The sequence below is a fragment of the Lycium ferocissimum genome, chromosome 5, assembly GCF_029784015.1.
Source record: "Lycium ferocissimum isolate CSIRO_LF1 chromosome 5, AGI_CSIRO_Lferr_CH_V1, whole genome shotgun sequence".
Lineage (NCBI taxonomy): Eukaryota > Viridiplantae > Streptophyta > Magnoliopsida > Solanales > Solanaceae > Lycium > Lycium ferocissimum.
The window spans coordinates 74,840,266-74,855,523 of record NC_081346.1 but is presented as its reverse complement, the minus strand read 5'-3'; the positions used below and the strand labels follow the sequence as shown (position 1 = coordinate 74,855,523).

The window sequence follows — 15,258 nt, the reverse complement described above, 5'->3', positions numbered from 1 at the left end:
GGAGAAGAAGTAAATAGTAGTAGTAATGAGGAATGTAATAAATAGGGTCGTCATTTTTTATGCAAATAAGCTTTAGACTTTTAGTCCTAATATAGGGAAATATTTCAAAGTTTTTTTTTTTTTTAAATATCGAGAAACTTAACGCCACATATAGAAAGTAGATTATTTTTAGGAGAAAGGATAAATAATAATAATAATAATAATAATAATAATAATAATAATAATAATAATAATAATAATAATAATAATAATAAAAGACTGAAATAAATAGGCTGTCATTAATTTGTTGCAACGTTTCATTCATCTTTGGAAGTAAAAAGCACATTGAACATAATTAAGAGAGCTTAATGAGTGATTTTTGAGTTTTTTTTTAAGTAGCACATAAATGGGAAAAAATAGAAAAAATGCCAAAATTTGAAAAAAAAAAAAAAAAACACAATTGCTTGCTATATAGAGGTGCCACATCACCTCTAAAAACATTAGCATAAGGATTAGATTAAAACATTTGTTTCCTCTAAAAACATATCATTTTCTGATGTAAACATGTCGAACTAACATGCAAATTAGCATAAAAATGAAGAAAAAATATGAAAAAGAAAAAAACAAAAGGGAAATAAAAACACAAACGATTGTTAGACTCGAACCTCTCCCTTAGAGCAATTGTTTAAAATAAAAATAAAAATATCGAGGTCCTAAATCTAAGAATAAGTTGAAAATGACTTCCTCATCAACCGCAAAAATGGGACAAGTTTTCCAACCATACCATGAAAAATCATCAACTGCAATTAATCAACAACATTATAACCATGCAACAAATCAAACAGTAAGCTCTTACCTTTTGTAAATAAATGTATATCTAAGGATGAGAGAAACCGAAAGAAATGACCCGCAAAGGTGGCTAAATTTCTTCAAGAGTCCTGTGAGATTCGGTCATAGCTATATAATAAATAATATCCTATTTTGCAATTATCTAAAACTCTTATAATGTCCATATTATAAAAGAAATAAATTACATGCAAAAGCTAAATATAAAATTAGTAAAGTGCCAGAAATGTTGGAAACAAATATAACATACCATCCAAAAGTAAAGTACACAAGCACTTCATAGTCCATTTGTGAATTAATTCTGTCAAATAGATACAAGGACCTTTCATCCCTCGACTTATTAGAAATGAAAATGACGAAGGCAATTTGAAGAAGCAAGCAATTTGGCCAGCTTAGGACTGCAAATTCAACTGGGAATCATTTATAAGAGGAGCTTTCTTATAAATATCAGTTTTACACCGCATAAACTACTCATTAATTGATGAGGTGCATGATGAGAATGGGGAGAGTAACCTTTTGAAACTGTAGAATAGCTCATAAATGGATATTAAAGTACACTCAAACTTGCGTGATTTATTTATGAGTGAATTTTGATTTTTTTTTTTTTTAAAGAGCACAAATAGAAAAGAAATAGCAAAATGGCGAAAATTAGGAGAAAAAAGATAAATAGGAATGGTGGCCATAGAGAGGTGCCACATCACTTTGTCTACACCTAGCTTTATATTAACATTAAAATATCAGTCATATAAAGTAACATTAGATTTTGTGATAAATTAATAAAATGATTGTTCTACTTATAATAATTTAAATGAAAATTTACAAATACCTAGGTTAAAAAATAAATTTTATATAGTATAAAAAGGTATCACATAGATGGAGGATTGAAAATGTCAAGGATAAAATAGGCATTGCATAGGATAAAGGGGAGAGAGTGTCTATTATTCATAGTTGAGGGGGGAGTTTGATTTCTAAAACAAACTTGGGGGTGAAAATAATATATAGATATAGATTGATGATTAAGCACGGCACACGATAGGAGTCGTCTTATTCTATTTAGAGAATTGTATATTCACGGAGGGATAAGTGTAGAATTTATAGAAACTCTAACTTTAGAGATTTTTTTATTTGTTTTATTTAAAACATAACATAAAGTGTGATCAGGGGCGGATTTAGAGCATGCTGAGGGTGTTCACATGAACACTCTCGGTAAAAAATTATAGTGTATATATATGATAGATTTTTTGTGTATATGTACATATATTAACTTTTAAACATCATGAATAAATGCAAAAGGTTAGCTCAAGTGGTTTAGAGTGTCCAAAATTGTCATTGCGTCCTAGGTTCGATTCCCATTGACAACATTATTTTTTATATTTAGCTTTTGTTGTTTTTTTCGAGCCCCTTGAATGAAAATCCTGAATCCGCCACTGTAGCTTTTGTTGTTTTTTTCGAGCCCCTTGAATGAAAATCCTGAATCCGCCCCTGAGTGTGATAACATAGATCGGAAGAGTATACAAAATTCACATAGATGACTCTAATTTTGGGTTGACGTGTATAAATACAGCTATCTTATAGTACTCACTAATACTAGACATCCAGATTTCATTAACATATTAAATACTCATTAATTAATATCTCAATTTTTTACCAGAGAATTTCTAAAGTTGACTAGTGTAAATTATTCCGAGGCCAAATTGGCTAACAAGATTTGTAGTATACAATATAAGAGGCCACAAAAATATAATATTCCTATGTCAGCTCTCTAGAGTATATTAATGAGGCAGTACATTGGCATCATCGCCCCTCCTTGCCCGTGACTAACGACACACTGCACTTGGAGTGACGGTTACCGATATCGGGTTCATCAAAATTTAATATTTTTGACTTGAAGTATAGATTTTTACGTGGAAAAGTTATAAAAATTTTACTATCTTCGTCGTAATTCGTGTGAGTGTGTTAGACTGAGCATAGAGTTTTGAAACTTCTGATATAAGACAAGTCATATATTTCTTTAGTTGTAAACCATGTCATTAAAAATATTTTTTAATTATAAAAATATATCATGCTATTTTGGACATACTAAAAAAGATATAATGTCACATAAATGGGGAAAAATCAGGAAGTAACAAATACTCACTCTGTCCCACCTCATGTAATGCACTTTTTTTTTTTTAATTGTGTGAAAAAGAATGATATATTTCTATATTTAAAAATAGTTTAACTTTAAACTTTACATTTTACACTTAATGAAATAATTTTCTATATTTAGAAATAGTTTAACTTTAAACTTTACACTTAATGAAATAATTTATAGCACACAAGTATCTAAAACTTAATTTAGATTACGAGTCTCAAAAGTTTTTACTTCGTTCTTGAACTCCGTTCAGTCAAAGCGCATCACATAATTTGGGGACGAAAGGAGTATTAGATCTAAACTTATACTCCTTCCGTTCACTTTTACTTGTTCATTTTGGACTTTTCACGCTGTTTAAAAAATAATAAATGGAGTACATAATTTACCAATACACCCATATTAATTGATGCATATTTTATTGGATTTGAAAAATGATTTGAAGTAAGTAATTAATACTATGAGCAAGACAAAAAAATATCATCTTATCTTGATATGTGAAAAATGATAAGAAAAAATAAAAATCTATTTTAGAAATAATGAACAAGTAAAAATGGACGGATGAAGTAATTTTAAAAATACAATGAAGCATTACAGAATTTATCAAGTTAAAATTCTAGACCCGCCAATATCCGGCTATTAGTCAAACTATCTAGAACCCTTCGAGATCTCAGTAACTATATATATATAATAACGCCAGCTAACTGCTATCACATAATTCTCATTAGTCTTTTGGAATTACTCTATTAAACAAGGGACATTAACAAGAGTCACCACAATTATTTCACCAAGTTTTCATCTCCAAAAAACCAGTTTCACAAAAATGGCAGAGTCCCCTGCTACCTCAGGTTCTTTTTCTTTTAATTCTTTTTTTTTTTCACACAAGATATGCTGCTAAATTTTAATTGCAGAAATAGAGTCTAAACATTTTAAGAATGCGTATGACAATCTTTTAATTCTTGATATGCAGAAAAAGTTGTGATTTTTTTCTTATTTCTTTTAACTTTGCTTTTTGATGAGACAATTTTTATTGGCTGGACCCCTGGTGCAATACATGTTAAAAGAATTTGAGCACTTTGTATAAACCATAATTGCCAGATTGTCAAAACAGTTAATACTGGATTACCTTTGGCATTAAAGGAATGAACTTAATTGCTGTTTTAATTAGGTAATTGGAAGGTAGGCAGTAAACATTTAAAACTAACATTGTATATGTTGCAAATTGGTTGGAATTGTTTCCTCTTCTTCTTCCTTTTTTTTTTTCCAAAATTTATTTAAGCATTATTCATGGATGGAATTGTGACTTGTGAAATATTTCAGGTGTGACTGGGAAAATACTTGTAATTTTCTTCATTGGGTTTTTGGCATTTGTTTATCAGTCAATTAAGCCACCTCCTCCCAAAATTTGTGGTTCACCAAATGGACCTGCAATTACTGCAACTAGAATAAAACTCTCTGATGGAAGGCATTTGGCTTATAAAGAACAAGGTGTTCCAAAAGATGAAGCAAAGTACAAAATTGTGTCCATCCATGGCTTTGATGGTTGCAGGCATGATGTTGCTTTTGCCAGCACTCTTTCTCCTGTAATGCCCTTTTTACCTTTCTTTTTTCTCTACTATTGTTTTTTGTGTGTATGAGTGTGGCGGGGAGCTAGTGTGGCGGGGAGCTAGCTAGAAAAAAAGGTTCTCTTGAATCCTCTTAGTCGAAATCTTTTACTGTTCGGATAGGAAAAAAATGAGTTTTCCCCGTCAATATGAATTGTTGAATTTTCTTGATATAAGAAAAAATTCTAGTGGAGTGGAAACAGGGGTTTCAAATATTGATTTTGGTCACAAGTTCAAATTCTATGTATGATATTATAGTGTCTTTGTGATAGCCTGTTGACCAAGCTTCTAAAGAAGTCAAATTATTATTTTAAACAAAAGTGCCTATGACATAAAGTTAGGGTGTTTGGCCAAGTTTTTAGGTAAACATAAGCACTTTTGAGTAGTAACAAAAGTTATTTTTCAGAAGCGGTAAAAAACGAATTTTCCATTTTTATATAAACTATTGAATTACCTCGAAAAGATTCTAGTGCAGTGACAAAGAGGGTTAAAAATTAATTTTGGTCACCGGTTGTTGTACCTTCCATTCTGAAAGTTGCCCGAACTTTTCAAAAAAACGTCGGGTGCGTGAGTTCGAAAAATCCGACACGGGTGCGACAACATTTTCAAATAGTCCGAACAATATAATCCCTTTGTATGTAAATTTCTGCCTCCGCCACTACGATTGTAATTTAATATAACAATTCTTTCAATGATATATTTTGGTGCAGGATGTTATTGAGAGTTTGGGAATATACATTGTTTCATTTGATAGACCTGGTTATGGAGAAAGTGATCCTCACCCAAAAAGAACAGCGAAGACCTTAGCTCTTGATATAGAGGAGTTAGCTGATCAATTGAAATTGGGATCCAAATTTTATGTTGTTGGATATTCCATGGGTGGACAAGCAGTCTGGGGCTGTCTCAAATATATTCCTCATCGGTATTATTTAATTCTTTTTACCATTTTCTTCTTTTGTTTAAGCTATTGTTTCTCTGTAAATGCTGTCCTCTCTTCGTTTAGCTTAGGCATCACCTTCTGAGTTTACTTTCGATGCACTAACCGTTTAAAAAAAATTTCATTGCCCCATTTCATGTGAAAGTGTTACTGTTTGTGATTCAAATCGTTTTTTTTTTTTTTTTTTACTATATTTTTTGGAACTCTTCTTAAATATTTTGAGTCATTAGTTATGTGAAAAATCCACGAGAAATCTTATTAGCTTTTATTAGATATGGTAAAGATTAAAATAGGACACCAAAAGAAGTGACTAATGAGCCGTATGAGGTAAGAAATTCTCAAGTGACTTGCGGTACTTTTCATGTAATTTTTAATTATGTAAATTTTTTTAAAAAAAATTTCAAGAATCTATACCCGAATTCACAATCAAAGTGAAGTGTTTTGACCCTCGTATTCTAGACCCTTCACATAAATTAGGACAAATGAATTTACACAATCAAATCATTTATTAGGTAATTATAATTGAATTTCTTGAAAAACATTAATTGAGAATTTAGTAAAACTGATAACTGACCTGCTATCATATAGAGATGTCTTCAGAATTTAAACATCATGGGGTTGGGAATGTCACTGAATCCAGTGATTATTTGAGTTACTCGGTTGGAAATTTGATATTTGTATATATTTAGTAGATTTTTTAACATATACATTGAGTATGAACAAAAATGTATGAACAAAAATTACTGATTTCGGAAAAATCTATAACTTTAACTGTACATCTGCCTCGGCATCACATGTTAAAATTCACTGTTACTGTAGAAATACCTTTATACTGTCAGTATATATAACGTAAATTGTTTTGGCGATTTTGTAACAGATTGGCAGGAGCAGCTCTTCTAACACCTGTGGTTAACTACTGGTGGCCTAATTTCCCTGCAAATTTGTCTACAAAATCTTATTATGATCAACTTTTGCCAGATCAATGGACACTTAGAGTTGCTCACTATCTTCCATGGTTGACTTATTGGTGGTTCACTCAACAGTATTTTCCTTCTTCTAGTGTTGCAGCTCATAGTCCTGATATTTTATGTCCTCAAGATATGCAGTTAGGACCTAAATTTGCTGCATCACAAAAAGAATATCGGGTAAGAACTCGATCCAAGATTTAAACTTGATGAGTTTAATTATAATAGTTTTTATGTTCTTACTACAAAACAAAAGAAATTAGTGTCACATAAAATAGAACAACGAGACTATCATTTTTTGATTATTTTTGACTCAAACATAAAAAGTTATAAAAGCTCCATGTCAAAAATCATTAGTTGATTTCTTTCCATCTCTCAAAGTCTTGGTGGGCAGAGTTATCCGATGCTTGTTATGGCGGGAGGTAGGAGGTACCTAATAAATTTGTAGATATGCGCTAGCTAACTCGGACACAACCATCATTAAAAAAAAAAAAAAAAAAAGTTAAATATACTAGGTTCAACTAAACTTAAGGGACCAATGTTGCATTTGCCTCCGAATCGGGCAAATACTTAAAAGATATTCCTCGAGATGTGATGATATTTTTTTTTTAATCTATTTCAAAAAGAAAATATAAATCCGGATGACTCTACAAATTTGTGAGTTGTCCATTTCTCATGTACAAACTTATTACTTTCATTAGATATAGTTATTAAGAAAACATTCATCATGATATGACACTATTTATTTTTTATCTATTCCAAAAAAAAAAAGGAAGTGATAAATCCATATGACTACAAATTTGTGACATTGCCAAATCTCATTACAAATTTATGGCTTTCATTATAATATTAGTTATATTTAGTGTCACCTTTTTAATTTGTTAATTAATCCATGACCTCAGGCGCAAATTAGACAACAAGGTGAATTTGAATCACTTCATAGAGATACAATGGTTGGATTTGGCACATGGGAATTTGATCCAATGGATTTAAAAAATCCATTTGATAAAAATGAAGGCTCTGTTCATATATGGCAAGGTGATGAAGATGGACTTGTACCTGCAACTCTACAAAGATATATTGCTGAAAAATTACCATGGATTCAATATCATGAAATTAAAGGTGGTGGTCATTTATTTCCTTATGCTGATGGAATGGGAGATAAAATTATCAAGACATTCTTACTTGGGGAAAAATTTGTACCGTAAAGATAAACTGGAATTATAGGCGTTCGGACATGATTTGGTTGAATTTTGAAGAAAAAAAAAGATGTTTGAAGTTGAAGTTGAAAAAAGGTATTTGAAAGTTGATATGAATTGCTATGTTTCCAGCAATTCGTGTACTTTATGTAACGGCACTTGGGGCCTTTGTCCTAGATGAAATTAATACTAATACATCATCAATGTGGTCTTTTTGTTGTAGATTTTATATATATATAATAAAAAATTAGTGAAAAGTGTTCAACTGACCGTTCTTCGCCGACAGTAGCAATGCTCTAAAATTGTTTTGTATAGTTTCATTTTTTTTTCTTTCCAAATTGGAGCTAGACTGTTTATTAATATGTTCACATCATCAAATTTAACGTCGAATAGTAATCTGACCCGTGATTATATGTATATACTAGATGGCGTATGCCCGTGCTGCGCATGGGTTCAACACTTTGGATTATAGTGTATCTATATGTATGTAGTTGTGTTTGGGTAGTGATAATATATATATTTTATATTGCTAATAAACATACATAAGTTTGCACTGTTTATATATATATATATATATATATATATATATATATATATATATATATATATATTCAACACGATTAATATAACATTATAGTTTGTGCTCCGTATCCAAAACTTTATTATATTAGTGTTTGTTACGAATACAAAGTTTGCAAAAATTTATTAATACTTTTTAAAAGAGAAGACTTGTTTAAAAGGAAACTATTTTCCTCTCTTTGAGACAAACAATAGCAATATTTAAGCATCAATTGATACTTTAATTTTAATTCGATTAATTTAAAGTGGTAAAATATTCTATTGTTAATGTATGTAGATTGGACCTAAACAATACTTATTATTTTTTATCAAATTTTGATTTGGATAATTCTAATTTAAATTATTAAATTAATTTTACTTGTTTAAAACGAAACAAAGTAGAAATTTGATTTTCTATTTAAACGAAGAGCTACTATTTTTTGATTTTTGGTCAACATTCTTGGTTTAGCTCATTTTACTTGTCATGTTGTCTTTTGCACGTTTTTTAAGAAAACGTCAATTAGAATTAGAATTTGACTAATTTACCTTGTTTATAATTTGATATAAATTTAATATTATTTTTTCTTTTACGACATTAATCTCTTTTCACATTTATTGGAGTAAGAATAAAAATGAAAAAGTAATTAAATTCTATCTTATTTTAAAATATAAATATTTTAAGTATATATTTATTTTAGTAAACATAACAAATAAATGACATGGCGGAATAGCAAATATAACAGTTAAATATCTAGATTAGATTTCAAGCTAATATAAGAAAAGAAAGGAAATTGTATGGTTTGGCTACTTAATCTTTTAAAGAAAAGCAATAATATGGGATCCACATTTTTTGCTGTACAATAATTTCATTTGCTTCCACTAATGAGTTGATATGCATGTGGCAATAAATTCACCATTATTGACTTAATGGGGATATTTTGGGTATTACATGAATATTGTTTGATTTTTTAATATGGGGTGCACTTTTTTTTTTTTTTTTTTTGATATTGCTTGATTTTTTTAATATAGGGGTCACTTTTTTTTTTTTTACATGAGTTTGGAGGTGGTGGGATCCACTTTTTATTTTTTTTTATTTTTTATATTGCTTGATTTTTTTATTATGGGATCCACTTTTTTTATTTTTTATTTTTTATTTACATGAGTTGGAGGTGGACGATGAAACCACCCCCAACTCATGCTTCTAATATAGTACTAGATGGCGTATGCCCGTGCTGCGCACAGGCCCAACACTTTGGATTATAGTGTATCTATGTATATGTAGTTGTGTTTGTATAGTGATAATATATATATATATATATATATATATATATATATATATGTTCAAAACAGGATTAATATAACATTGTAGTTTGTGCTCCGTATCTAAAACTTTATTATATTCGTGTTTGCTATGAATAGAAAGTCGGCAAAAATTTATTAATACTTTTTAAAAGAGCAGATTTGTTTAAAAGGAAACTATTTTCTTCTCTTTGAGATAAAACAATAGCAATATTTAAGCATCAGTTGATACTTTCAATTTTGATTCGATTAATTTAAAAGTGTAAAATACTTTTTATTTTTTTATCAAATTTTGATTTGTATAATTCTAATTCAAATTATTAAATTAATTTCACATGTTTAAAAGGAAACAAAGTAGAAATTGATTTTCTATTTAAATGAAGAAATACTATTTTTTAATTTTTGGTAAATATTCTCGGCTTAGCTCATTTTACTTGTCATGTTGTCTTTTGCCTATTTTTTAAGGAAACGTGAATTAGAATTATAATTTGACTAATTTACCTTATTCATTATTTGATCTCCATTTGATATTAACTCTTTTCACATTTATTAGAGTATTTCTATCTACTTTTTAGAAGAGTTGGTAATATAAATAAAAAAGTGGGTGGGACCACAAAGGATTTTTTTGCCTTTAAATAAAAAAGTGGGAGCACAGGACGGACGACGATCTTGCTTATAAACCGGCTCTTCTATATAGTAGTAATATATATATATATATATATATATATATATATATATATATATATATATATGTGCAAAACACGATTAATATAACATTATAGTTTGCGCTCCGTATCCAAAACTTTATTATATTAGTGTTTGTTACGAATACAAAGTTGGCAAAAATTTATTAATACTTTTTAAAAGAGAAGACTTATTTAAAAGGAAACTATTTTCCTCTTTTTGAGATAAAACAATAGCAATTTTTAAGTATCAGTTGATACTTTGAATTTTAATTCGATAATTTAAAGGTGTAAAATATTCTATTGTTAATGTATGTAGATTGGGCCTAAACAATACCTATTATTTTTTTTTTATCAAATTTTGATTTGGATAATTCTAATTCTAATTCAAATTATTATATTAATTTTACATGTTTAAAATGAAACAAAGTAGAAATTTGATTTTCTATTTAAATGAAGAACTAATTTTTTTTAATTTTTGGTAAATATTTTTGGTTTAGCTCATTTTACTTGTCATGTTGTCTTTTGCACGGTTTTTTAAGAAAACGTCAATTAGGATTATAATTTCACTAATTTACCTTATTAATTATTTGATCTCCATTTAATATTATTTTTTCTTTTATGACATTAATCTCTTTTCACATTTATTAGATTAAAGAAAAAAATGAAAAAGTAATTAAATACTATCTTATTTTAAAATATAAGTATTTTAAGTATATTTATTTTAGTAAACATAACAAATAAATAACATGGCGGAATAACAAATACAACAGTTCAACATCTAGATTACATCTTTGGCTAATATAAAAAAAGAAAGAAAATTGTATGATTGGGCTATAAAGATATATTAGAAGTATAGGCGTTCGGACATGATTTGCTAATTTTCAAGAAAAAAAGGTATTTAAAGTTTTTTTTTTTTTTGGGTCCTAATTTATGTGTTACTTTTAGGTTAAAGTTTAAGATGAAAAGAGGCATTTGAATGTTGATCTGAATTGCAATTCGTGTGCTTTGCGTATCGGCACTTGGGGGCTTGTCCTACATGAAATTAATACAATTTCATCTTCAATGTGGTTTTCTTATTGTAGTTTTTTTTTTTTTTTTTTTTTTGCATTGACAAAATGAGTAATTTCTTTAAGTGTGTTCAAGATTTAATATATATGTATAATAAGCAATATTCGACATATACAAATAGTACAGTATAATTTTAAGCAAAGGTTATTCAACTGACTACCTTAGTCGGTAGTAACTCCGCTCGTATATTTAATTTTTGTGTAACTTCTTTGTTCATATTTGCAAATAGACTTTGTTTATTTGTGTGAGCACAATATCAAATTTAATGGCAATCAGAACTGAAAATTGAAGTAGAAAATTTGAAATTTCAAAAACTAAATTGAGGAATATTTCGAGTGAAATATTGGCATTAACTCATAAACCTTCAACTTTTTTTCAAATAAAATTTATCCGACTTTCTAGTACTTTTTTTCAACTTTAACCTCGAATACTTTTTAAACTTCAACCAAATATTGTCCACTTCAAAAGGAGAACAACGAGGAGAATGCCATTTGGGCAGTTATTCTGTGTGAATTATATTATTTTATCAAATCTAACAATTAATTAATTCAGCACATATCTACACTTTCCAATTTAGTATTATTGAGTCACAACAATAACAGGGAACAGCCTCAAATGGCATGCTACATGCTCATGTTTTTTAAACCCCCAAATTGTGCCTGACTTAAATGCATAAACTTGACAATATTGAAATAGAAATAATTTATTTTTCCCACCTCTCACTTGATAGACTCATCTATTTGATACAACACTACATATAATTAATACAAGAAGATAGCTAGCTTGACAAGACTTCATTAAAATAACTAGTAAAACTTGTACAAGAAACAATGACGTTCTGATCCATGCTTTTGGTTAGAAAAACACGTACAAGATTTTTCTCAAAAGTCGCACGGTGACACTTGTAGAGCATAAAAGCACTTAAGTTTTTCAATATCGGACGGTAATTACGATCTTTTCATCCTTTATCAGAGGTTCATTTTAAGGCTTTTAGAATGAATAGCCTCTTGCTATGGAGTGTTTCATCCCTACTCCCTAGTGGGATCAGAGGCGAATCCAGAATTTTAAGAAAGATGGATTCACCTATTGAGATAAGCTACACGCATATGTATAATAAAAGTTATGATTGAGATCATATAAAAATACACGTGTGACACGCATATTACTAATAGCATGTTTGACAAAGCTTTTGGGAAGTAAAATGATTTTTTCGAAAAATATTTTTTAAAAAATGTGCTAATTTTAGATAATTGAGGTGCTTGGTCAAGCTTTAAGAAAAAGTTTAAGAGCTTTTGAGTAGTAGCAGAAACTATTTTTTCAGAAATTGAAAAAAGTAATTTTTCCCCATAAACACTTTTGGAATCATGGACAAACTCAAATGATTGCTTTAATATTAACAAAAGTACTTTTCAAATTGTTTAGTCAAAGACAAATTAAAAATGTCAAAAACTGATTATCTACAAGAAATACTTTTCAAAATAAACAAATTTAAAAAATTTGGCCAAACAAGCTAAAAATTTGGTTTGGATAATATATTTAGATTATGAACGATAATAGAAATAATGTTATAATTTAAGTACCCTGGGAATAGAGCATTTAATATTAAAAACTTGCATTTTGATTTCGTATTAGATAAAATATTAATGTTACTTCTAAATTCAACTTCCATATTTCATGTGTGAATTTAAGCATAATTTTTTGAGTGTTGTTTAAGTAATGATCTTCAATGATTTAGTTTGAAAGATGATTTATCCAAATATTTTAATTGCAGTAAATTGATCTCCTCCAATATCGTGTACACTATTATGTATTTTTTTAATTTTAGGGATAATTTCAGAGACCTCCCTTCATGTTTCGCTCAATCACACTAATCTTCCTCGTGGTTTACGATATTACGCTTACCTCCTTATTTTGATTTTGTTGTAATCATTCCTTAAACCTATTTAAAATATATGCAAATGAAATACGATTTGACAGATTTGCCCTTCTTAATACTATCTTATTCCAATAAATGACCATTATTAAAATGACTTATTTAACAAATGCATTAAAAACAGATGTAGAGGAAAGTATAGAGAAGTGTTTGCCGAATCGGAAGGGAGTTAGAATAAGTTTGAGCAGAGGAAGGGATTGTAATTTTTCACAATTGGAAGATTTTAGGTATGTCTGGATGTGCTGTTTTTAACAGTGGAAAAATTAAGAAATTAGGAGATTCTTTTTTGAGAATTGAATAGAGAATGGAGAGTTTTGACAAATGACATATTTGTTTTCGACAATTGTAATAAAGGTACTATAGATTTTCAGATCATAGAATTGTATTTTTAAGTGCAAGAGTAATTTGCGTTGTATTTTCTTGTTGATCTCTGCTTGCAAAGCTGATATTTACTTGATAAGTTATTTTTAATGTATTCGTTAAATAAATCATTTTGATAATGTTCGTTAATTGGAATAAGTAGTACTAAGAAGGGCAAATCTGTCAAATCGTATTTCATTGTTGTTGTTGTTGTTGAATGGTTACAACAAAATCAAAATAAGGGAGGTAGTCGTAATATCGTAAATCACGAGAGAGGTCATTGTGATTGAGCGAAACCTGAAAAGAGGTCTCTCAAATGATCCCTTAATTTTAATATCATATATCTTCATTTAGATTCTTACTAAGCAACCAACGAAATATTGATATATAAAACTACTGAAAATCATATTTACATTTCTAAATAAGAGTCAAATGCCTACCATGAAAGATAGTTTTTAGACATTAAAAGTTGCTTAATTACTTTGGTTATAGTCTTTTTGGGATGTAGGGAATGCAGGTTGCTTAAGAAATAAAACAAAAAAATGAATTTTTAGACATTAAAAGGTGCTTAATTACTTTGATTATAATCTTTTTGGGATGTAGTGAATGCAGGTTGCTTAAGAAATGAAACAAAAAAAAAAACGAAAAAGTGCAACAGGTCAAGTTCGATCCCTCGACATTGAGGATTTAAACCCAGCCTCTAACCAGTGCTTCACTCGGCCTGGTTTGACCATGTTCTCCTTCAATTAATGTTAGATATTTTTTCAGAATTATATACATAATATATCGATTTTAGTCGAGTGATCATGGGTTCATGTGACCCAATTTTACTACATAAATTCGCCTCTGAGTGGGACTACGCGACACGAATTCAGAAACACCGGTTTACGACGTTGATACAGGCAGCGCAAAGAAACAAGCTTTTTGTTGTAATTAAGTATCCTCTCTGCTCTGCTCGATTAATGTGACACTTGTCGTTTTAATCTGTTTTAAAAAAAATAAGAATGACATTTTTTTGTTTTTGGAAATTATTTTATTATAGCATTCTCATTTTACCTTAATGACATGACTTGTCGGACCCTCACCATCACTTATTTAAATGAAAAGACATGTGACATTCTCACCGATTCGTTTGAAAGGACAATTTTTTCTTTGCAAATATTTGATTTACATGTCAAAAAACTCCTTTTAAATTTCTTAAAAATAGTGTGTCCATTTCAAATACGGTCATATAAAATGGGACGGAAGATTATTATTCACGATTGTAAATAGAGACTGCAAAAGCTAAAAGCTTTAGCTAATTAAGCTTTTTTTAAGTCTCATCTTTTACTAGTATAATCATTTGGTATCCGAATTTTACCAACGCAATCAATTTAAATTTGTGTTACTTAAAGCTCATTAACAGAAGAAACACTCACTATGATGCTACCAAGAATTTTTCCATTCCTAAAACTCAAACCAGCGATGTCACAATCCTTGACGGTTCATCTTTTATGTGTTGTAGAGCATGAAGCAGCCAAGTGGCGACCCTTTTGTAATATGTTATCAATTTTGTTTAGCTATACCGCTGTGCGTTTCCAACCCATAAAAATGTTGAGTGCAATTGAAGAAAACCTTTGAATATTGAAAAATGCAGTCGTGTCAAATTATTTGAGTTTATTATTTGGGGTGGTCAGAATTGTGCTTGAAGTTT

The 15,258-nt window shown here is 29.2% G+C and overlaps 1 protein-coding gene across 2 annotated transcripts; it reads left to right on the top strand.

Annotated features, from left to right (window-relative positions):
• The first annotated feature begins 3,642 nt into the window (after nt 1–3,642).
• LOC132057463 (uncharacterized) lies at nt 3,643–11,139 on the top strand. 2 transcript variants are annotated; one of them, XM_059450081.1, is made up of 6 exons: nt 3,643–3,804; nt 4,277–4,539; nt 5,271–5,482; nt 6,375–6,642; nt 7,365–7,689; nt 11,061–11,139. In XM_059450081.1, exons 1-5 carry the CDS (start codon nt 3,780–3,782, stop codon nt 7,668–7,670), a joined length of 1,074 nt encoding a protein of 357 aa, XP_059306064.1. In that variant the 5' UTR covers nt 3,643–3,779; the 3' UTR covers nt 7,671–7,689; nt 11,061–11,139. The 2 variants fall into 2 exon arrangements, with proteins under 2 accessions (XP_059306064.1, XP_059306063.1); XM_059450080.1 differs by lacking the exon at nt 11,061–11,139 and having other exon boundaries at nt 7,365–7,792.
• Nucleotides 11,140–15,258: the final 4,119 nt, after the last annotated feature.